General features: G+C 41.9%; 2 protein-coding genes across 5 annotated transcripts in view; both read left to right on the top strand.

Annotated features, from left to right (window-relative positions):
* BCLAF3 (BCLAF1 and THRAP3 family member 3) overlaps nucleotides 1-12,757 on the top strand; it is a 33,870-nt gene extending 21,113 nt beyond the window's left edge. Inside the window, exons 10-12 of one of the 2 annotated variants that reach the window (XM_066313942.1) lie at nucleotides 1,565-1,660; nucleotides 5,891-6,046; nucleotides 7,782-12,757. In XM_066313942.1, coding sequence (XP_066170039.1) covers nucleotides 1,565-1,660; nucleotides 5,891-6,046; nucleotides 7,782-7,811 — 282 coding nt within the window. In that variant the 3' untranslated portion in view covers nucleotides 7,812-12,757. The remainder of the gene's footprint in view (nucleotides 1-1,564; nucleotides 1,661-5,890; nucleotides 6,047-7,781) is intronic. The other variant, XM_066313943.1, reaches the window with a different exon arrangement.
* Nucleotides 12,758-13,810: 1,053 nt separating this feature from the next.
* SH3KBP1 (SH3 domain containing kinase binding protein 1) overlaps nucleotides 13,811-22,289 on the top strand; it is a 212,887-nt gene continuing 204,408 nt past the window's right edge. Inside the window, exon 1 of one of the 3 annotated variants that reach the window (XM_066313938.1) lies at nucleotides 13,811-14,199. Coding sequence is in view for 2 of the 3 variants with exons in the window: in XM_066313936.1 (XP_066170033.1) it covers nucleotides 14,196-14,199 (4 nt within the window). In the remaining variant the exon portion in view is untranslated. The remainder of the gene's footprint in view (nucleotides 14,200-22,289) is intronic. The other 2 variants (XM_066313936.1, XM_066313937.1) reach the window with 2 other exon arrangements.

Below are 22,289 nucleotides of genomic sequence, written 5' to 3'. Positions count from 1 at the left end.
ATATTTCTGTGAATGTACTTTAGTCTTAAGGAAGGTGGGGATGGGGAAGGCTGTATTCAGAGTTAATTAAAGCAAGCTTTGTTTTAATTCTTAGAGGTTTATTTTCAACTATAATGGGAAATTTTTCTAATTTTTTTTTTCATCTTGCTGAATTCCCAGCTTAAAAGAAAAGTGTACTTCAGCTGGGAGCTTCCTGATTTAATTGTGTTGTGTGTAGAAAGTTAATTTGATTTTGTGGAGTGTCCTTATTTTCACAGAAGGGAACTGAGAAGTTCCTATATTTTCCTTGGAAAAGCCATTTTGATCTCACTTAATAAAATATTTCTTCCTTTCTTCTTGTTCTCTGAATCCCTTCTTATCAAGGCATTGTAAGAAGCTGAGTAGTTGACTTGTAGGCAAGAACAGAGTCTAAAAAAGAAAAAATAATGTTAACCTAAATCCTAGTTAAAAGTTATCTTGGATTCTAACATCATTCCATTATATTTAAAGCCCCCTCTCTCCCCACACCATTATTAACAGTGTTACCAGAAAGGTTTGGTAGTTTGTTAGAGGACAGAAATTCTGCGAACAGCGAAGCATGCATTTGCATTTTTTATTAAATGTTAGTACATATGAAATATTTCAGGAGAGTTCTCTTCTTAAGTTCTTTTTAAAATGTATTTTAAGCTGATGAAATTTCTTTTGAGAAAACAGAGCTCAGCAGCATTGGAATGCTTCTGTGATTATTCCAGAGTGGACCATAAATATTTGATTGCTATGAGTTCATTAGCATGTGTGTTATGTCTGCATAGAGTACTTTAATGTAGTATATGCAAGTATATGCCAATGCTTCTATATATATTGGTAATCATATGCAATGATGGACGAGAATGACATCCTCTAGAAGTACCTGTCATGAGGAAGGTTGGAAAAGAGCCAAAATGTGCAGGTAGGTCAGTGGCTGGAGGAGTGTTCTGTTTTAGGCGACAACAGCTGTCTGTCTGCAGCTGTTCAGTGTGTTGACGCGATTTCAATACTAGTTGTCTGTGTGACTTGCTTTTGAAATCACGCTTCTGTGGCAGACAAGCAATGTTCAAATGCACTCTTGAAATACTGAGTTAAAAGTAGCATTTTCTAGGGACCTCAGTGTAGGACAGTTGTTTGTTTTGGAGGTGTGTGTGTGTGTACACACTAAGCTGTGGTGGCCGTGTGCTAACCAGGAGATGCAGAGTACCAATCTTGTTGCCCCTGTTCCTGATGTAAGCCCTGACTGCTGTAGCAGCCTGTCTGCTGTAATTGATACATGCAAGTTGAGGCGTCTGTTCTGGAGGGAGGGCTGGAGAACCTTAATTGGCTCATTAGCTATCCTCCTTTCCAGGAGGATGGTTTGTATCATCTCCAGCTTCTTTGGGCTCTGCTGTCCCTTCAGCCAGCCTGCACTGCAGGCCCAGTGCTCCACACACCTTCAAAGAGTGACACTACAAGACGGAAAGTGCTGCAATATTTGTTAGTATAATCTGAATGATCTGTATTTTATTATCTTGAATAATTTAATAACATGAAGCTATAACTGTTTTCCTACTAGAATTCCTATTATTCTTCAAAACCAAGTGACACTTACCCCCACAGACGCATTAGAGGACCCCTTGAGAATGCAGGACCCATCAGAAGGCACTTTAAGGTACAGATCAGCTTTTATCAGATGTTTGTTATATAAAATGGTGGTCAAACCTGTTGGGTTTGGTAACAGGAGACACGCTTTTGAAGGTATTAAGTGCCATGGAAAATAGTGTAATCAGAGCTTGTTTCTGTTGGAATAATTGGGAGGCTTAGCTTTTAGTAGGTAAGAGGGCTGGCAGGGGATTGAGCAGGGTTGTCCAGTGTTGTGGGCAGGCAGTTGAAATAAATAGGTTACTGCAGAGTCAGGAATAAGAATTGCAGGAATTGCACAATGACTAGAAATCTGTCCAAAACCCAAGCTGCTGAGGTTTTTTCCTTCACGTGACAGAAACCTGAACTTTTTCCAAGGGCTGGAAGACATCAGTTGTGTTACTGTATTACTATTATTTTATTAACCCATTCATGTAGGGATTTCTGGGGAAATGATGTCTTGTGAATACCCTGCATACTGCCAGCTATGCATTAAAAAAAAAAAAAAGAAAAAAAGAAAGAAGTGAGCTTTTATTCTTGGAGCCTCAAGAGGGTAAAGAGATGATCAACTGTGCTTCTTTCTCAGGTAGAGCAGTGGCCACCTAATGCCTTTTGATTGTAAAATGTGTCCTGGGCTCAGCAGAAAAACAAAATTAAATTAATTAAATCTAGAACAACTTATACTCATTTTCTACCTTAAAATTTCCCCTACATTTTTAACATGCCTTCTTAAGAGTAAAGTAATACACAGAATAGATAGTCACCTTTTCTGTTTTGTAGATAATTAAGTAAAATTTTAATAGCTAATTAGCTGTCATTTTGGGATGAAACTTTGAAAGGTGGAGAAATGTAGGCATGGGTTGTGGGGTTTTTTTTCCCTTTTTTCTCCAATTTAGGTGTGCTTTTCCAGCCAACCTTAGTCAGATAGCTAAGCAAACACCAAGAAAACTGCTGTCTTTATTCTGCTGGAGAAAGTCTTTTTCTAAGTTAAAAAGTTCAAATACATACAACTGATACAACTATTTCAACACCTAAGAAGATCTTAGCCTGTTATCCCCTCTGTATTGTCAGCCTCCAGGTGACAGAGGAATCTAGCAGTGGCTGCTGGATCCCTGAGGCAGTGTTGGTAGTTGATGCTCCCTTCACTTACATCATTCTGCAGTTCTGATTCTACAAGCAGGAAGTGTCCATTTAAGTTGTCACCTCACGTATATATGAATATTACAGTACCCAGTGATCTGTCCCATGATGCTTTAATATTTATAGGGAGAATGGCATATGCACTTGTATTGCAGTTTGCTTATGTGTATAGCACTTTTACCATTGCCATGGAAACCGTGGTGTTGATTTGACTTAATGTCTTTAGATTTTTACATTTAAATTTCTCTTGCACAACAGTTTTTTCTTGCTGTGCTGTTGGTGAAATGGAGGTGACTCGACTATGTTGTACACTCTGGACTTTCTTGGCTAATTATTTAAAACAACAACATACAAAGAAACAAAAAGCTTGCAAAAAACCCCGTACAGAATTCCATTCCCTGCCTTCCCCTCTCCCTGCCTCCCAAAAAATCAAGCCCCACACAATTTTTTTCTTGCTATATAAAATGGGGCATTTAAACTTAATAAGCAAAAAGTGATGACTACTAAGAGTAATTTTAAAAAACATATGGTCTGCATGATGTTAAACTTTTTGGGAAAAACGGCTGTTCTGAAATATCTTATAAAGGATCTGGAGAAGTCTTACAAAAATTAAAAGGTCTTTTTTGTAATGGCCCTTTACTATGAATCACTAAGTCAGCCTTTAAGTAAGTAAATGCAAAGTAGTCATTAAAACTAAACTGCATTCACTGCTTAAAAAAAGTTCAGTGTATTACTGGCTGTGGTGGGTTCACCCCTGCCAGCAGCTTAGCACCACACAGCTGCTGCCCACCCTCCCCTCTGCTCCCTTCCTCTCCCAGCAGGATGGGATGGAAAATATGGAGAGCAAAAGTGAGAGAACTCAGGAGTTGAGATGAAGACAGTTTTAAGTAGTGCAGAAAAAAGTGATGCCAAGGCAGTCACACACCACCTGTTGCAAGGTGACTGATGCCCAGCTGGTCACCAGGCCATGGCTACTGGCTCCAAAACCCCCTTCCCTCACTTTCTGTTGCTTAGGAGGAGACCATGTGATGTGTAACATCCCTGTGCTCAGCTCGGGCTGCCTGTCCTGGCTGTGTCCCCTCCTAGCATCTCGCCCACCCTGGTGTCCTTGCTGAGCAGCAGAGTAAGGAAAGAGGACAAAGTGTTGGTGCTGTGCAGGTACTGCTGGGCAGTAGCTAAAACACTGGTGTGTTACCAGTGCAGTTTTAGTCACAAATCCAAAGCACAGCCTCATGCACGCTGCTGTGAAGAAAATTAACTCCATCCCTGCCACACTCAGTGCAGCCATAGATATTTGTTCATATACCCTTATTTTAGAGCTTCAGGCTTCTAGGGATTGTCATTAGCATTACTTATAAAACAGTCCTAATATGAAACTAGATGCCACTTTAGCAGACTCTTTTCTTATTTCTAGAGCAGAAGTTAATGATGTTTTCCACACACTTTAGATTCTTGTTTTGCTATAAGCTGTGTGTGACTGAGGTGCCTATATGTCATGTGTATATATAATCTGTGGCTTTGTCTACAATTGATGCTGTTCTACATTAATATTACTGCTGTGTCCTTCCCTCGCCACTTACAGAACATGTAGATGCTTGAGTTGAAATTTCTAAGCTGTTTCTAAGGCAGTTTTCAATATCTTGCACCTTTTTGCCATCTCTTACTTGTTCTGGTCCTTTGTTTATTGTGATACAATTGCAGTGGCAGACCACCAAAGCCTCCTTTTTAGTCACTGAAGTCAAAGGGAGCCATAGCAGGAGTGGGGAAATGGGAACTTTTACTGCTGTTTTCAGGGCATTAATCCAACATTAAAAGTGCCCTTCAGTTTTCCCTGTGATAGGTGTATACCTATGTAATACAACCTAGAGCAAGGAAGTTCTTTGTGCTTGCACCCTGGTACTCTTCAGGAATGTGATTGGCATTGGATAGGCTCCTGCTGGTGTCCTCCATCACAGTAACCCTGGGGGAATGATGGGGCCAGCTTCTCTCTTGTCTTCTGCAAAGTAGGTGGGTGAAACGATTTGGGAAATAACAGAACCTCTGCATTTGCATGAAGAAACCTCAGTTCTGTACAGTTCTTTCTTTATTGTTCACCAGCCACACAGTGGAAAACACAGTGGAAAAAGTGGTACTAAAGTTATTGCAACCTGAGAGCATGTGATTTTTCTTGAAGTGATCCTTACTCTGAGAAAAGGAGACAGATTCACCAAAGGAGTTTTATCATGCTCAAGAAGGACTATTTCTGTGTCATATTTTGTTTTCTCCTACCTTTCAAAGGTGTTTGTAAAAGATAAGAATTTTTATAGTCAGAAGTTTTTTCTCTGATTTTAGCTGAAAACTCATTGTTTAAATTTGGAGTGGCTGTTGGAAAACTTAAAATGGCAGTGCTGGAAAACTGGAAAATTATGACAAATAAGGTTTTTATTACTCTAAAGATTTTTACTGCCTGTTTTATTGGCAATCTGAGTGCCTAGGAATGAGAATCTTTTTCAAACTTTAGCTGCTGCAATCAGTGTTGATCTTTTATATCCTTTCTGTGTTTTTATAATGCCTTTCACCTTTAAGTCTTCTAATACCTCTGTGTCTTCTGCTCCTAGTCCCACACTAGGTTAGTTTGCAGTATTCCAGCGTGGAGGTGAGGTATCAAAGGCATAGAAAATGCCTCAGACTGTCAGACATTAAAGCTCTAGGAAAAATATATGTTCTGACTTATGTTAGTATAACTCTTTAGACTCAATGTGTGCCCACTGCAGGTTTGGCATTGCTAAATTTGGTAAGTGGCAATGACGTATTGTCTGCAAGTTTTTTGTTGATGCAAAAATAAACCTCCTAAATGGTTGAAAGAATGTTAAAATATTGTACAATACATTTATTTTTCTCTGCGAGGAAGATAATTTCAGGTGTTTTAAGCAGCAAGTGCAATACAGCAGTTCTTTGAGCCACATGATCTGAGGAATAATGTATGGATGTAAAGGAAGAGGGTGTGCACTCGTGAATGCATGCTTCTGTCCTTGGGTGCTGGAAGTTTTACATGTGTATAGCTGTAAATATGAACTTTTGAGTTTTGGTGCCCTCATTTTGCACACTTTTTTTTTTTTCTTCCTTTCTTTCACCCTTACAGAGCAACTTTGCAGATGGTCGTTTGCAATCCCATTACAAATCAGGCTTAGTGCAGAAGGGTTTATATATTCAGGCCAAGTACCAGCGGTTACGTTCTGTTGGTGTAAGGGGATTTGCCACTAATAAATTCAGAGATGGATTTTTGAGAAAAGAAAAGGTAAGTTGGATTAATTTATTTTTCACTAAGCCATTTGTAAAATATGCATATTCATAAAGTCCATTTCAATTTTTAAATCTACATGGAATGACTTGGATGGGATTTTCTGGGATATTGGCTCTTTGTATTTCACTGGCAAACTTGACTATGCACTCCTGTTTCCTCCCTGTTTATTCTATGGAATCTTGCTGAAACTTGCTTTGAGTAACTGCAAATCAAAGGTGCCCTTTGAGATTCTGTGGTTGCTTCTGTTTCAGTATTTTTTCCTCAAGCTCAGCTGATCTCTTCCTACTGACAGGACCAGAAATTGTCCCTGTGTAGAACAAAATATTCTATCCTGTTCAATCCAAGAGAAGGATATTAGTAATTTTTAAAATACAGCTGTGTGCTTCTCCTTTTTGTTATGTTACCGTTATTACGTGCTTTAAAGTATGCACTGGAATGCTGCTTTGAGCAAAACTTCCTGCACAATATAATGTCTTGTGTAAAACGGTTTGATAAGCTTGAACTGAAATAGGCACATCTGATTTATGGTGTTTTGATTTGCAGAGTGTATGGGCCAACAATAATCTTTAACCGCAGAAGAACTTCTGAATCATATGAAATGTTGCAGCTTTTGTGAGGATCAGTAGTTAAAACACACTAAATCCTTTATTAGAATTGATCAAAGTAGCATGAAGTTACTTGTGGCATCAGGGAATTGGATTAGATGACCTTCACAGCCCTTGCAGTTCTGTGCTCTCTCTGAGTTTGTTTTGTAACTCTGTCTATCCAGCTACAAGTAAATACACTTCAATAAATAAACATTTGTAGTTGGATTAGAGTTTAGTTCTTGGAGCACAGAAGCACCTTCAAGCACAGGTTCTTACAGCTGTTTGCAAAACTCCTCAAGTTTACAGCCCCGTGGGCAGAAGAAAAAGCCCCCAAAACCCCTTAAGGAAACACACATGTAAAAAACAAACCAAAACAAAAACCAACCATACAAAAAACCCCCAACCTTCAGAAAACCAAGCACTTGAAACAAGGTGAAGAGATCACTTCTTACTGAAGTAGTTGGGCAAATATCTCATATTTGCATAGGCCCTGAGAAGTATTATCTCTGAGGGCTAAATTGAATAGGAATTAGTGGAAAATAAAAGCAGAAAGATACCTCCCCCTCTCTTCCCCCAAAAAAGCATGACATTGTAAAACAGGTATAGAAGTATTACAATTCTGTCGTAGTGAGCTATTCCAAATAATTTCCATTGTTCTTCTATAACTGGCTGTTAAGATTCTTGTCTGGAACCTATAAAGCATAGTTAAAACATTCTGGCTACTAGATATTATGATTTGAATCAGAGAATCATCAGTGAGTTGTGAATTTTAGGCTTGATGAATTTGAGTGTGTCTGAGTTAAAACAAACTAAATCCTGAAGAATAAGTATGACAACCATTTTCTAACAGCTCACTGTTTGCTGGTTGGCTAATTCCTAAAAAACAACTGTTCCTGAAATTGTAGCATTTTGCCTGTTGTAATGATAAAACTTGTGCAGACCTCTTTAACAGATCTTGACATCTTTATTTCATTTGAAATAATAATGCTGCATATGTATCTTTTAAGGTACAGTCTTTATAATTGTGCTGTTTGAATCCATAATTGAAAGAATCTTGCATTTTACATACAATACTTAAGAAGGTTGGGAGAATTTTTCTGCTGTTACAACTGACAGTAATGATTGTTTTTTTCTCTGTGTAGGGAAATCTAAATATTGCAACAGAAACCTGAGCTGAGCTGAGATCCTGAAGTTGAAACAGATAACACAGCAAAGGGAGCATCTGTTTGGTTTTTGACAACTTTCTCAAGACTTAAAATAGGATAAAGGAACTAATGCTGTAACTTTCTTGATTAAAAAATAACTTTATTTTGAATGCTGCAGAACTTTTTTACAGTTTTAATAATTGCTTTTAAAGTACAGTATTCAATTGAAACATCGTATTATGTACCTTTAGTTCTGTTTGCATACCAGTCTCAAGTAAGGAAGTCATTGAAGGGAGTCTTATTTATTGAATACTTTTTCTCTAAGCATGTTACAGATGGAACTTGAGTTGTTATACCCAGAGGTTTATATGTTGAAAGTTTATTGCTAATGTAATAAAAAGAAAAAAAAAAAAAAAAAGTGCCTGAATTGTTTGGTAATAGCACATTAGCTCAGGATTTTCCAATTAATGACCTTTTAGGTTGTGCAATAGATTTTACACCTCTGTTCAGTCATTTCCATAAAACAGTATTTTCTATTACTTTGGATTAATAATATACTTGGGTTTCTGATGTGTATATACATTTGTAAATTGTTAGAATGTTGGGACAACTTTCAGCATTTGATTCAAATTAACAGTAACAGGCAGGTATGTAAAGTACTGTAGCAGTAGCTTACAACTGCACTGAAAGTGTGCTTGGGTTTGTTAGAAGATTAGTTGGACTGTATTCAAAATTATTGTCTCATTATATTTTGGTTTATGAGATTCTTGACCAAGCCACACGTTCTCTGATTTTTTCATCATAAATGATTTGGTGATTTTATGAATTCTAGAATTGGGGCCTGACGTATTAAATTACAAGAAAAATAAAAAATGTAAGTTTTTGAAAGCATGTCTTCTAACAAAGAAAGAAGTTGTTCACAATTGAAACTGCTTTAAAAGCAGATAGCTGGTGATTTTGTTCAGAATGATTCTCTGAAGTTTACCATACTGCAGTATTGTTAGGCTGTGTGCAAAACTCAGATAGCCAGACCTGTTTCATAAGCAGCTATAAACAGTATTTTGTTTATTTCCTGTTTATAGCCTTTGCCTTAATTCATTATTTATGGTAGGGTTGTGTGTATGTATTGCAGATTTGTTCGGACTTCTTATTGACAGTAAATTAAAGATGCATAGCATGTAGTCTTAAGAGATGTTCTTTTTCAAGAAAAAGTTGTTCACAATATCCTCAATACATGCAGGCAGATGTATTTCCATATAGAATTCAGACTAGTATCTCTTGTGGCTGGTAGACCAGAATTCCAGTTCTGGTTTAGAAGTGTGGTCACAGAAAAGGAAATTTGGGGGTTTTTTTTATAGAAAGCTAGGATATGATTTCTGCATGCTTTTTTGTAATGTTTTTTTCCACAATGCCTTCAGTAGAGAGACTGTTTCAGAAAGGTAGTTATGGTTCAGAACAGCTAAAATTACTGTGACTTGAGCTCTTCAGTTCATGGGTGTTCTGCTTAGTGTTCATAGGGAATAAGGCAGGAAGTGTGCAACATTCACTGATGTCACGGTCATTCAATAACAGATGGTTTGTTTCTAAAACACGGGTTTTCAGTTTAAATAAGAGTCATTAATAATTTAACTAGTTTTTCAGTAACTTTGACATGCATAGGCAAAATGAGAAGTGGAAGCAAAGGAACTCCCTGGACAAACAGAGGCAGGCAACCTTCTGCAGATAAGAAAGTGCTTTTTAACTTATTGCTGTCAGTGGAGAATCTGGCGGAGCCATCCTGTGTAGATTTACTGGGAGATTATAATAAGGAACAACAGGTTAAATGAGTCAACCCAAAGCAAATGTGGAGTAGCTGCAGTTCTGATCAGGCTGCTGGTGGGGGAGTGCTGCACATGCCCTGCTGAGGGGGCAGGTTTACCCTGAAGCCAAGTCCTTCACGCTGCTCTGAAAGTGCACTGTAAAAGATGTGAGAAATGAAACCACACATGATACAGGACAAACTACTGAGGCTATATTGTCTTATTCAACAGGATACTACTGTGTGTGTAAGCTTCCTGCAGTGTTCTTATTAAATTCTGGAAGAGAACTCTTTGCTGAGCAAATGGCAAAAGTGGATACATGGAGAAACTTCTGACAGGGTAGTTTTGATAACACTGTTTGGAAGTAATGCTGGAGTAGTCAGACTTCAGTTGGTTAATGCTGCTTTAACCAGGTTTCAACATGTGACTGACTCCTGATTTTGTGCTTTATTTTATCTATGCATGATTAGCTATCTCTAATTTGTTTTGTACTTTACAGCTTAGCTTTGTGTTTATTTCTACAACTGTGAGCAACATATTGCAAAGAAGTTTGTTTTTTGGACTTTTTTGCTGACTTTGGTCCCCCCTACCCCTTGGTCCTAAGATGAATGTCATATGAAATGTAGTCACTGTTTTAGCTGGTTTATCTTTTGTATGATCCCATTTGCTCAAATCACATTCTCTACGGATAATTTCACTTCAGTAATTTTGGATTCTGTCATGATAAAACCTCTTACATTCTAAAAAATGCACATGGAAATAATGAATTTTATAAAAATTCATGGCTTAGGTGCTAGAAGCATCTACTCTATGATATGATGTGACATGTTGCTGTGTAGATTTATCTTTGCAAATTACAGAAACTTGTGTGTATATACTCTTACCTAATTCAGCTTGTTTATTGTTTTAGCAGAAGATTCTGTTGTACTGGAATACAGTGTTTGGTTGAGGGCAATGTATTGAACTTACTGTTTGGGTTCTGAAGGCACAAGAAAAAGGGTTAAGTAGAAGAAAGGTCAATTTACTTGAATAACCTGGTGCCTTTCAGTATTGTGACTGTATTGTAGAAAACACATGTACAAAGACTTTAGTACATTGCATTCTTTCTTGTGGGAGCATGGACTGGTAACAGTTCTTTTTAAAATAACTGTTTACTTTAAATAGGTATGTAAGCCTCTGTAGGAAAACAGTGACTTTCATTAGTAAAGTCTGTCACTGTTTGCATTGGAAGGGTAAGTTAAAAAATGTGATTGTCTTAAGAGCTTTCTAGCTTTCTATTTTATACTTTGAAAATACGAATGTGAATTGCCTTTATTTTCTTTAGCTTGAAATGGCTGTTAAATGCTGTCATTTTCAGTTGTTCACATGTGAAATTTTATTTTTAATTGCTATCCAAAATGCAATGGGTTTAATATTACTAGAGTCTTCCTTTTAAGTGTTTAAAATACTAAGTTGTTATGATGTTAGCATTTGTATTGCTGATCCATTTAATTTCTGCATAAATTGATTATTTTAAATTTGTGATGATTGTGTTCACAAGGTTAACAAAATTCTGGGGCTACTAAGAAGCAACACATTGCAAGGTTTCTATAAGCCTGCCTTAAATCTAATAATTACATGCTTGAAATAATTTTGCCTGATGAATATAGATGGTCTTGAGACCTGAACATAACTGTCTCAACTCTGATGGCAGAGGACGGGAGTAAATCCAGCTGATCTGTCACCTGCTGTGTAATGTTTACCTTCTCCCATCTTCCCTAGGGGCCCAGGCTGAAATGTTGAGTTTTCTTTAAATGAACTTAGCTGCTTTAAAAACAGAACCAAACCCCAAGATTACACTTTTGTGGCATTAAAGGAAGAGTTCTCAAAACTTGTTATGCATCAGAAGGTCATTTTCTGCCATGTCTGTGAAATGGATAATGAGAGTTGCTTGAAGATGATGATAAAAGATCATAACAAAGAGAGATTGCTTTCTCAGTATTCACCTTAGAAGACTGTAAATAGAGGGATTTTTTTTTTTATTTTCTTGCTTTCCTATAGGAAAGCTTTTCCCATGCTGTGTTGAAACCCACCTCTTGCCTTTCTTTAAGTATTTGAATAGCAATCTACAAAGTTCTTTATGGAGGGCCCTCTAAAAGACAGACTTCAGACTTGCATCCTAATGAATTTGAAGAAAAGATGTTTCTGCACATAACTCTGACCCTTGACAGACTTCATTCCATTGCTGCAGAATTTGAAGATAAGAAGTTCTTCAGTCTCCTTACGAAGGAAAGAAAGAATAAAAGCCATTTCAAGATCTTTGAAAGCCTCCTTGTGACACTTAACTCCCTAACAGACCTTAAGGATAGCCATGAACATTTAAATGTGTTCTGTTTTTGAGCTTTGTGAGCATTATTTTTCAGTGTCAAGATCAGAGAAGACTCTTGTCATAACACTTGCCCCTTCCTTCCATGCCTGGTGTTTTTTGTTGGTTTTGAATAGGTATTTAGCCACATGGTTTAATGGCCTGCTACTTTTAATGCAGTTTTCTTCTGTTCACTGTTCATTGCTCTGGATTTTGTCTTAAGTAGTCTAAATCTCATGTTGTCTTTTTAATATTTCATTTTGTGTAAATAATGTAGTAGATGGCTTTCATTTTGTGACTGGCTTCTCACATTTTTAGTATTGAGGGGAAGAGGCAGTGGAAACAGTTGTAGTTCGAGTATGTTCTTCAAGGAATAAAAAAAAGCCTCATTGTTTTGTTTTAAGAATAGCAGGAATTTTTTACTCCCAGTTGAATGAGGGGAACTAATGTTCACTTCTAAGGAATAGATTGTTGATGTTATTTATACTGTAGTTTCTCAAAGACTGTCTAATGTGTATATGTGTACACACGTATGTGCACATGGAAACACACTGTTGGAGAAGCCTTTAATGTAATTATTTGTAAGTGTGGATATAAGAAATGACATTTTTAAACTACTGAAGCTGGAGTTAAATGCAAATGCATTTGAAGTCTGTAGTCTTTTGAGTCCACAACGGTGCTTTTGACAATGTTACCCCATATGTAAAAGCCTCGTTCATAAGGATATATAGTAAGGTGTAGGTATGTTTATATGTATGTTTAACATAGTTTATACAAAATAAATGTAAATTTTGTTTCTACAGACAATAAATGTTTTCATGAAATTTTTACTTATAAATAATTCAGCGATTTGATTCAGTAATTAATATTTGTAATTTTCAGGGTAAAAAAACCCCACTTTTTTCAAAATCTCTTATGCAAGGGCGTGGAAAAATGTTACTATATTTTGTTAGTGGCAGTTTTCTGTTTTCATACACAAATTAACTACCTGAGGTTAGAACAAGCTGGTCTTGCTTACTCTTTCACTAATAGCCAAGGTGCTCGTGCTGTAAAATGTTACCTATACTTTATCTTAAATACCGGATTTTAAAATTATTTTTTAGTCTGCGCTTCTCCTCTGCTGCTATTTTTTTTTCCCCCCCTGGGGTCTTTACCTGTGGAAAGACGTGCCTGTGCAGAAGCCTCCCCACCCTCCTTTCTATCCAGGCATGTCACTGATCTGTGCACGCTGTTACTGTAGCAGGGGATTCGCGTCTTCCTGCAGTACGAACAGTCCGTGCTCCTGTGCGACGCTGCTCTTTTTAGTGAAACATCAACACTACCCCAAAGGCACTCTTCTTCTTCCCTTTTTGTCCTTCCTTCCTTCCCGGCTCCTACGCCCAAACCTGTAGCGGTGTGTGCGGGCAAGGTGAGCGGGGCAGGGACGAGGGGCACCTGCGGCGCTGCCGGCGCATTTCCCACTCCCTGAGGGCCGGGCCCCGGGCACGCACCGAGGGCAGGGCAGGGCCGCCCGGGGTCGTGCGCGGCCGGGGCAGGTGCGGGGCAGGACTGCGCGGGGCGGTGCTCGTCCCCCGCCCGGGAGCGCTCTCCATCCTCCCCCGGCGCCCAGCGAGAAGGCGCCCCGTCCCCTCCCTGCGCCCGAGGAGGAGTCCTGCCCCGAGAGGGCTCCGCTGTCGGCCGCCCCTGCCCCCGCCGGGACCGCGGCTCGGCTTCCTGCCGCCCTCCCCGCCCTCCTCTCCCGCCGGCCCGAGGCGGCGCAGCGGCTCTGGCGCAGTCTCGCGACACTTCCCGCAGCGCGGAGCCGGAGCCGCCGCTCGCCCCGGCAGCAGCAGCGGCAGCCGCGGCGCTCGCTGCCCGGAGCCCGAGCCGCTCCCGCCCCGCGCCCCGCCGCGCTCGCCGCCCGCCCCTCCCGCCGCTCGGCGGTACGGGCTGCTCCCGGCGCTTTCGCCCTGGGCTGCTTTTCCCGGCGGCAGCGGGGACCCGGGTGGCTGCAGGAGCTGAAGGCTGAGCCCCTTCTCTCGCCTGATCCCTCTATCTTTCCTTTTTCTCGCACACGCTGAGGGAGAGCCGCGGCGCAGGACGCAGGATGCAGCCCGGCTGCGGCGGGTGCTGAGCGCGGCGGCCGCCGGAGGAGGGAGCGGCTCTGTCAGCGCCTCCGCTCCGCGCGGCGGCGGCTCGGGCGGTCCCTCGCCCCCTTCCTTCGCCGTGGCCACCCGCCCTAAACTTTCAGCCTGTTGTCGCTGCCAGGCGAAGCCCAGCTCGACATAAATGGGTGAGTTCAGGCCGCCGAGGCGGCGGTGCCGGAGGCCGGCTAGGGCTCTCGCCGGTGGGGTGCATGTGCCGCCGGGGCGGTGGGAGGGAGGCGGCCGCCGCTGGCCTCCGCCTCACGGCTTTTAACTTCTCCTCCCCTCCCCCGGCCGAAGCAATAATTGTTTTCATGTGACAGGCGGAGAGATCGGGGTTGGCGGCGGCCGGGTGCCCCTCGGGGCTGCCGCTGTGGGTGCTCCCGAGCGGGGCTGACCGGGTTACGAACCCTGCCGTGTATCAGCTGCCCGGCCTCGCCGCCTTCCCGCCGGGCACAGCCCTCCCCGGGCAGCCGGGGGTGTGGTGGCACCGGCCCGGGCGGACAGAGCAGAGACCTCGGCGCCGGGCGCGCAGGCTGCGCTCCGAGGGGCTGCGGCGGGGAGAGCTCGGAGGGCGCGGGGGATGCAGTGTCCGTCACTGCCCTGCACAGCCCGCAGCTCCCCTCGCAGCCCACAGCTCCCCTGACAGCCCCACAGCTCCCCTCGCAGCCCCACGGCTCCCCTCGCTGCCCGCAGCTCCCCTCGCAGCCCGCGGCTCCCCTCGCAGCCCCACAGCTCCTCTCACAGCCCCACAGCTCCCCTCGCAGCCCCACAGCTCCTCTCACAGCCCCACAGCTCCGCTCACAGCCCCACAGCTCCCCTCACAGCCCCACAGCTCCCCTCGCAGCCCGGAGCTCCCCTCGCAGCCCCACAGCTCCCCTCGCAGCCCACAGCTCCGCTCACAGCCCCACAGCTCCTCTCGCAGCCCCACAGCTCCTCTCGCAGCCCCACAGCTCCCCTCGCAGCCCCACAGCTCCCCTCACAGCCCCGCGGCTCCTCTCACAGCCCACAGCTCCTCTCGCAGCCCCACAGCTCCCCTCGCAGCCCCACAGCTCCCCTCGCAGCCCACAGCTCCGCTCACAGCCCCACAGCTCCGCTCGCAGCCCCGCCGGGCGGGGGCGGCCGCCGCTCGGGGTCGTTGGAGCCGCGGAGCGAGGGGCGGTTCGGGCGGCGCTCGGCCGCCTCTGCCCGTGAGGTGTCACCCGCGGGCTTCGGGAAGAGGCCGCGCCTGGCTGCCCGGCCCGGGTGGGCAGCGCCCGTTACCTGTGCGGGGGCAGGGAGGGAGGATGGCCGTGAATTGTCCCATTATGCCGGGCGAGGCGGCGGTGCCAGGCGCGGGCTGGCTGAGCGATGCGCCGTCGGCGGAGCGCGGCTGCCCGCGGCTCGCTCTGCCCAGCGCGGTGCCCGGCGGAAAATGACGGATAGGCGGGAACAAAAGAAGCGGCAGCTGTCCGTGGGCAGCCTTGGTGCACACGCGGGCCAGGAGACGGCAGAGAAGGGTGCTCCGAAACAGCGGCTCTTGGATGTCCCCAGCCCCCCGCTGCCCGCCTCGCTCACGGCGGCGGAAATGCGGCCGAACTGTGGGGGAACCTAAGGGCAGCATCACCGAAACGGCCCAATATAATGCGTTGTGCGGGAAGACATTTTACACAATTTCACCTGTTGTAATACAGTGACGCTGGGAATATAGTGGGATATAAATCGTCCCTTTGTTCTTTGAGAGATTAGTTTGCAGGGTGCTATGGGAGCGATACACAGCTGCCCTACCTGTGTGTTACTACATTAAGCACCAGCTTTTTGCTATCGACTTTCAGTTAGCTCTCGCGTTTGGGCTGAGATGGGTTCATCCCTATGCAGCTCCTTGGGCCGTATTGATCCCAAGGCTGCTGACAGCAGGCCGGCATCCCCGGCTGCCACAGTTAATTGGGGGCATTGTAGGAGTTCTCTTAGGGTTGGTTTGCCGGCTCACTGACACAGCTCTCCAATTCTGCCTTCTGTCACAGCAGATAAGATTTTTAACATAGCAGTGGATTGAGAGCTTGGGTTTGTCACTGTTGAATGGAGCAGAATCTGTACACAGCAGGGCAGGTAATAGGAAATAGTTTTAAAAAAATAATTTTTGGTTTCTTATCCTCTTCCCACACATTTATTTCTCACTAACTTTTTGCTGTGATAAAGGCTTTTCTGATTGCAATTTACTCCATAGTCCAAATATTAGCATTCATGGTTAAAAAGATTAAGTAAAGCAATAAGGTATCAACAAAATAATTTGCATTGATAGAGCTTTAGGAAGGTTTTTAATACAGTAACTTGGTAGTAAAGGCCTTCTTTTTTGTTTTTACCCACCCGTCTCTCTCCTGGGCAGTAATCTTACACATCTGGCTTATTTAAAACTCATTTGGATGATGACTTTCCCAAAATCATCATGATTCAGTCATACTTTGCTTGCAAAATGGGAGTGGAGGGAGGGTAGATATGATTTAACTGTTGTTCGTATCTTTAGATGGTGATCCTCATAGTTTACAAACAAATAGAAAAATTGTGCAAGAAGGGGAAGATATGCATAGTATGAAAGTAAAATCGTTCTGGGAGATATCAAATGAAAGCAGTTTTATTAAAAGCATTTTTAACATAGTTAGCATTTTTGTAAGGTATCTCAGATGTGGAAGAGAGTAGGTGAATTCTTTGCGTACGACACTGTTACGATTCCTAATGTTTTATTTTTAGATTACTTGTATGCTTTCTTGTATTAACCATTTTTATTTTCTGTGTGGCACTGCAGAGGGTTTTTAACCCAGCCCTGTGGATGAGTGTATATGAGTGTATGTTATACATACCTGTATACTGAGATTCAGTGCTTTTTTACAGCACACACCCCAAACCTTACACTAAATACTGCATGTAACTGATGTTTTATGAGCTCTTCTGTGATATTATAGGTAGAGTACATTAAAATCAATTAATTTACACTTGGAATGGACTTCTCAGGAGACTTGAGTGAAATAATGGTGCTAATCCTCTACAACCATAAAAGGAGGGGATAAGAAAAAGATCTTAAAGGTAATCATGAGTGCAGTGAAACAAGCTTGGTCCCCCTCCTTAAACGTTTGAGAAATGAAGATGTGGTGTTTTGTGGGGACTTGTGTGTGTGTGTGTGTGGGGTTGGTTGTTTGTGCTTTTGGGTTTGTTTTGTTCTGTTTTTATTTTGAAACTACTTAGACTGGTGTGTGGTCAGGGAACTCAGTCTCAACTGCAAGAGTGTGGGGTGACCACACAATCAGACTGTCCTCCTGAAGCGGAAGGTGCAGAAAACAAAGTAGATATGGGGAAACCTGGTTTGAAATGTACTACTTATCAAATTTAGAAAATGCAAGATTAGAAGTGTGATTCCACCATGGTGAAGCAGCTGTGCAGCTCCTTCTGTCAGTTGAGACACACCTCCCAACTTCCACAGTAAATGAAGGAAAATCCATTCCTCTGCTGTGCAGTCTTTACTCGTGTTCAAAGCACAGCCAGTTTAGTGCATTAAATGGTATTGTGGGTCCTGTGTCATAATGTTGCAATGAAGCTATGCAGCTGAAATCTTCATCACTGTGCCTAAACATTTCCTTCATCCATATTTTTCCATCTAAATGTTTTTCAAGGCGTAGTTAAAGCTCTGCTGTTTGGAAAAGGGAAGAGAGGAAACACTGCATTTGTTTATGTGAAATCACATCGGTCACCTCTGCTGCCACCATAGTTGGGAGTTTGGATCCAGAGAGAGGCTTGTGCCCTTTGAACCGCTTAGATTACTTACTCTGGCAGACAGCTGTTGTCTGTGGTTTTACATAATTGGTTGAGAAAGGTGCTTTGCTGTGGAATACTGCAGCTAGTTTGTACACACCAAAGGAATGTTACACCAAGAGGCAATGCAATCAAAAGAAGTCTATATGAAAGTGTAATTATTCTCTACTAGTTGCAATCCCTTTTTCTTTTTTTACCTTTCTTAGGGTTTTTTTTTTTTTTTTCATTTTCTAAATTCTCCTCTATCCCCTGCCCTCGACTTTCCCCCTCCTCTCTTTCTCTTTCCACGTTCCAAAGATGCTGCTTCCTCCGCCTTCCTCTCTCTTATCGCAGCATCCACAGAGGGAGTGCTCTGAGAACATTTCCTGCCTGTGGGGCCAGGCTGACCTCCAGCACCAGAGCTGTGCCTGCATCCAAACCTCTGCTCGGCCCCCTGGTGACACCTGGAGAGTTGCTCCCTGCAGCAGGAGCTCTGGGAATGCAGCTGGTGAACTCCAGCAGCGCTATGCTCCCATCTAAAAGGATGAGGTTTTGAGGCCTGAGCTTAGCAGAAGTTGTGCACATCACTCACAGAAGATGGTAGGTGTGCTTGTGGTTGCCTTTCCAAAATGGTGGAGATATTGGAGCCTTTCAGTAAAATAGCTGTAAGATTTTTAAAATAGAAATAGTATTTGTCATTCTAGTCATCCTTGGAGGCAGTTGAACAGTTTCCGCTGAATAAGGAAAAGTAATAAGAAAGATGATTAGCATGACTTTTTTCACTTGAGTTTCTTTTTTAAAATAAGGTTTTAAGCAACTGTAAAGTGGCTTTATGGTGAAAATTTTGTGTAAAAATCCTTCCCAACTTGTAAAAAGTCTTTATTCTCCTCATAGGGGGTGTTACTCATTTTAATTCTTTTGTGGTCATTGGTAGGTTTGTTTCTCACAAGAACACGGCTACATTGGAGCTGTTCAGGGTCACATGTCCATAATGTTTGGGGACATTATACAGCCTGTGAATGGTTTATGGTCTGAGTTCCAGCGGAGTTTTCATAAACCGTAATAAAACATTTTCAATGACCTATATAAAGTTTCATTTAAAAATAGCTGGCGTGAAGTTTTCTTTTCCTAGAAATCAAGAGGTAATGGCATTCCTGTCATAAAAGGTTGTCAGAGCTGCCTTGTACATGAGATCAAGATAGGGGTTGGAAATCAAAAAATATAAAAGATGTGTGTATATGTAAAAGGTTATGAGAATAATTGCTGATTGTGGCATCTCTTCTGCTTGCTTCTTTCTTCCTTCCTCAGACTCCATTAGAGTTGGTTTTTTATATTAACTGTTGCTTTTAGCTGAGGAAGTGTGATAAAGAAAATAATACTTAAAATAGGTGGTTTCTTAAAAGAGCAGAATTCTTGCTTGTTTTTGTGCTGATCAAAGATTCATATGTAGTAAATTACGGTACAGCTGCTAGAAAAGGTGTTTTTTTCCTGCCTGGGTTTAAGGAAGCAATGTAATGAGCATGTAATAATAACAACGTAATGGAATAAAACACTTTATTGAGAAGCAGTTTTCTTTTGTTATGGATGCTGAGTGCATGCATATTTCTGTTTAAATTTCTGTTAACATAATATATACAATTTATCACAATTTATCTATGATGTTATTAAGATAGCTTATTTTGTAATTGTTATTCACTGGATGTTAGAGGGTGTTTCAAGAATATTACTGGTATATCAGAATTTGTATAGGAGGTTGGTGTTGACCTTGTAGATAATGCATTGACTCCTTCTCTGCTTAAAGGGCTAGGGTCACATGTGTTAGGAGGAGAAAAAGGAGAGCTTGGAAATGTGAAATAAGCAGCTGAAATTTCGGGTCTGATGTGTTAGAGGTCACTGACGTGCTGCAAGCAGGTTAGCCCTGATGAGATCAAAGGAGTGAAAACAGCTGCAGAGATGGTATCTGTTGTTTTGCTCTGATCCTGCTGGTATAGAGCAAGCTTATAAAAAATCATGATGGATTTTGTATGGTTCCTATCTGTGTGGTTTTTAAAATCCTGGACCAGGGAGCGGATGTTTTCCCTTGATGCAAAAGCAGGAAGTAGCTGCAGGGCATATCTACATTCTGTACACTGAGGAATGATGAAAGAATATATTAGGGGGAGGGGAATGAGAGAGGAGGTGAGTACCAAGATTCAGTAATTCAGCTAATGTAAAAGTAATTGCTGACAGTCTGCTTCACACTGAGAGGAAACACAATAAAAGCTTGAAGTCCCTATGTGTGAGAGAATATGCAAATACTGCAGTTCAGTAGTCATGGATTGTATTATCAAATGGAGTTGCCTTTGCCCTCCTTTTTATTATTGGTAACTGAGAAGCATCAGTAGAAGGCAATTCTTGAGAATGCAGTGGTAAATCACATAAAAGCTGTGTGGTGAGATGACTGTTGCAAGGTCTTGGCTTTGTTTTGTTCCTAACATAACTTTGCCTTAGAGAATGGAGTGTCCTGGAGGACAAGCAGTGGAAGGGATTCTTTGTTCCCAGTCTTACAGCAGTTTGTATGACAGTGGGGGTGTTGCTGAGAATTTGTGCTTCTGATTTAGTATGAAGAATTGTGTAGAGATGTGCATCAGAAATTATGTCTGTGCGGAAAAAAAATCTCTTTAGCAACAAAGATAATGTATAGAAAGCTGAGCATTTATACAGGAAAACATCCCTAACTTCTGATTAATCTGTAGTGTCAGTATAAAGAGGTGTCTTTTGGAACTCTGCCTTTGAATTTCATTAGCAGTATTGTACAGAAGGAAAAAGTTCTTCTTTATCTCATTCTCTGTCTTTCATACTGTGCAGCTAAATCACTTCTGACAATTGAAACCCGCTCACACAAAACCAGTGTAAGTCTATTCATTTATTTGAAGATCAAAGTCAGCATTGGTGCGCAGCTCCCCGGGGGATCTAATGCTTTTTTGAAAATGTCAATATAGATTCATTGCATGTGTTGCAAGTCAAGGCCCAATTAGACTAGATCTAGATCTTTAAAGGTCCCTCCCAACCCAAAGCATTCAAAATGGCCTATCAATATTTCATTGGCTCTCACTGGTCACACTGCTTGCATTTAAAAATTAAGTAGTTTATATCCCACAGGTAATTTGTAATTAATGAATTTGTGACTTACATTAAAAAAAGAACCAACTCACCTAAGACAAGCAAACAAAAAAGCTACCCCTGCAAAACAGGAATCCTCATAACATGTTGTGTTCTCTACTTGTAATTTCCAGGAAGTTGTTTATTGCCTTAAAAAGCAACATATTGGTGCTTTTTATCGATAGTGAGGTCTCAAAAGAAACACACACAAAAGTCACTTCAGGGTGTTTTCCTGCTCGTTTTAGGTTTTGTGGGAAGGAGTTCTTGGAGGTCAGTGCAACTGCTGGTGCGGTATGGACTACTTGTGTCAGCCTGGCTCTCTTTGTATGTAGCCCCGTCTTTCCCCATGGTCTGGATCTGTGAAGGTTTTCATTAAAGGTAACAGCAGTGTCAGAGTAGAAGTGTACACATACAGAACTTTTCCTTTCTGAGGCAACTGTAAAGCCATTCTTGGGGAACTTTCATGTCAGGTTTAAGTTAAGTGTGTTCTCTGTCTGTGGTTGCCGATTTATCCTTAACCACTGGCAAAAGACATTTTTCATACTCTGGTAACTTGGCAGAGTGGATTTTTTTTTCCTGATAGGCTTGTGCAGCACTGAAAATTTTCTGCCCTTGTGACAGATATAAAACTGGCAAGCAGCAAGACCTCAGCTTAATTTTTCAGGGTTTTTCTCATTCCTGCTGTTCTTTCTGTGAGGTCTCACTGAGCTCTTATTGAGCTGTTAGTGCTCCTCTATTTCCCACTGTCAAAGGGCACACCAGAGCTTCCAAACTGTGCCCAGAAAAAGATGCCTTTATTTAGAGGTTTTGTTATGGTAAGGTTTAAAAATCATCTTTGCTGTTAAATTTGGACCATTTATAAAAAAAGTGGTTTAGCTTTGGCCTTGTGTTTCCAAGTGTAAGGACTAGCAGCTTGGTTTGGAAGAGTGGTGATGCCTATTTGTAAACAATATTTGAATGCTTTGTTGATGAAGATTGACTACTGCAGTACTTTTCTTTTTCGTTACTCGTTTCTTATAAACATGTCTTCGTTATCATGGACAGCTTTATGGAAAAATATCTTATGAAAACCTTTCGTTCTAGACAAGACCACCTTAATTTCCCATTAAATAGTCTGGTGTTACAGTTCATCGAAATTGCAGAACTGCCATTTGCATTGAATACAAATATCCAACTTTTCTGCTTAAACTATCGCATAAAATAAACCCTCAAAAATCTACAGGCAGCCAAAATGCCTCAAACAATTCCTACAAAAAGGAAAATCTTAACATAGGGGAACCTGACTTTGTTCCCATCAGACTTGAAATGGCTGGGTGAAAGGGAGGGATGGAGAAAT

The sequence above is a fragment of the Sylvia atricapilla genome, chromosome 2, assembly GCF_009819655.1.
Source record: "Sylvia atricapilla isolate bSylAtr1 chromosome 2, bSylAtr1.pri, whole genome shotgun sequence".
NCBI classification, from domain to species: domain Eukaryota; kingdom Metazoa; phylum Chordata; class Aves; order Passeriformes; family Sylviidae; genus Sylvia; species Sylvia atricapilla.
This window is presented reverse-complemented; position numbering and strand designations above follow the sequence as displayed.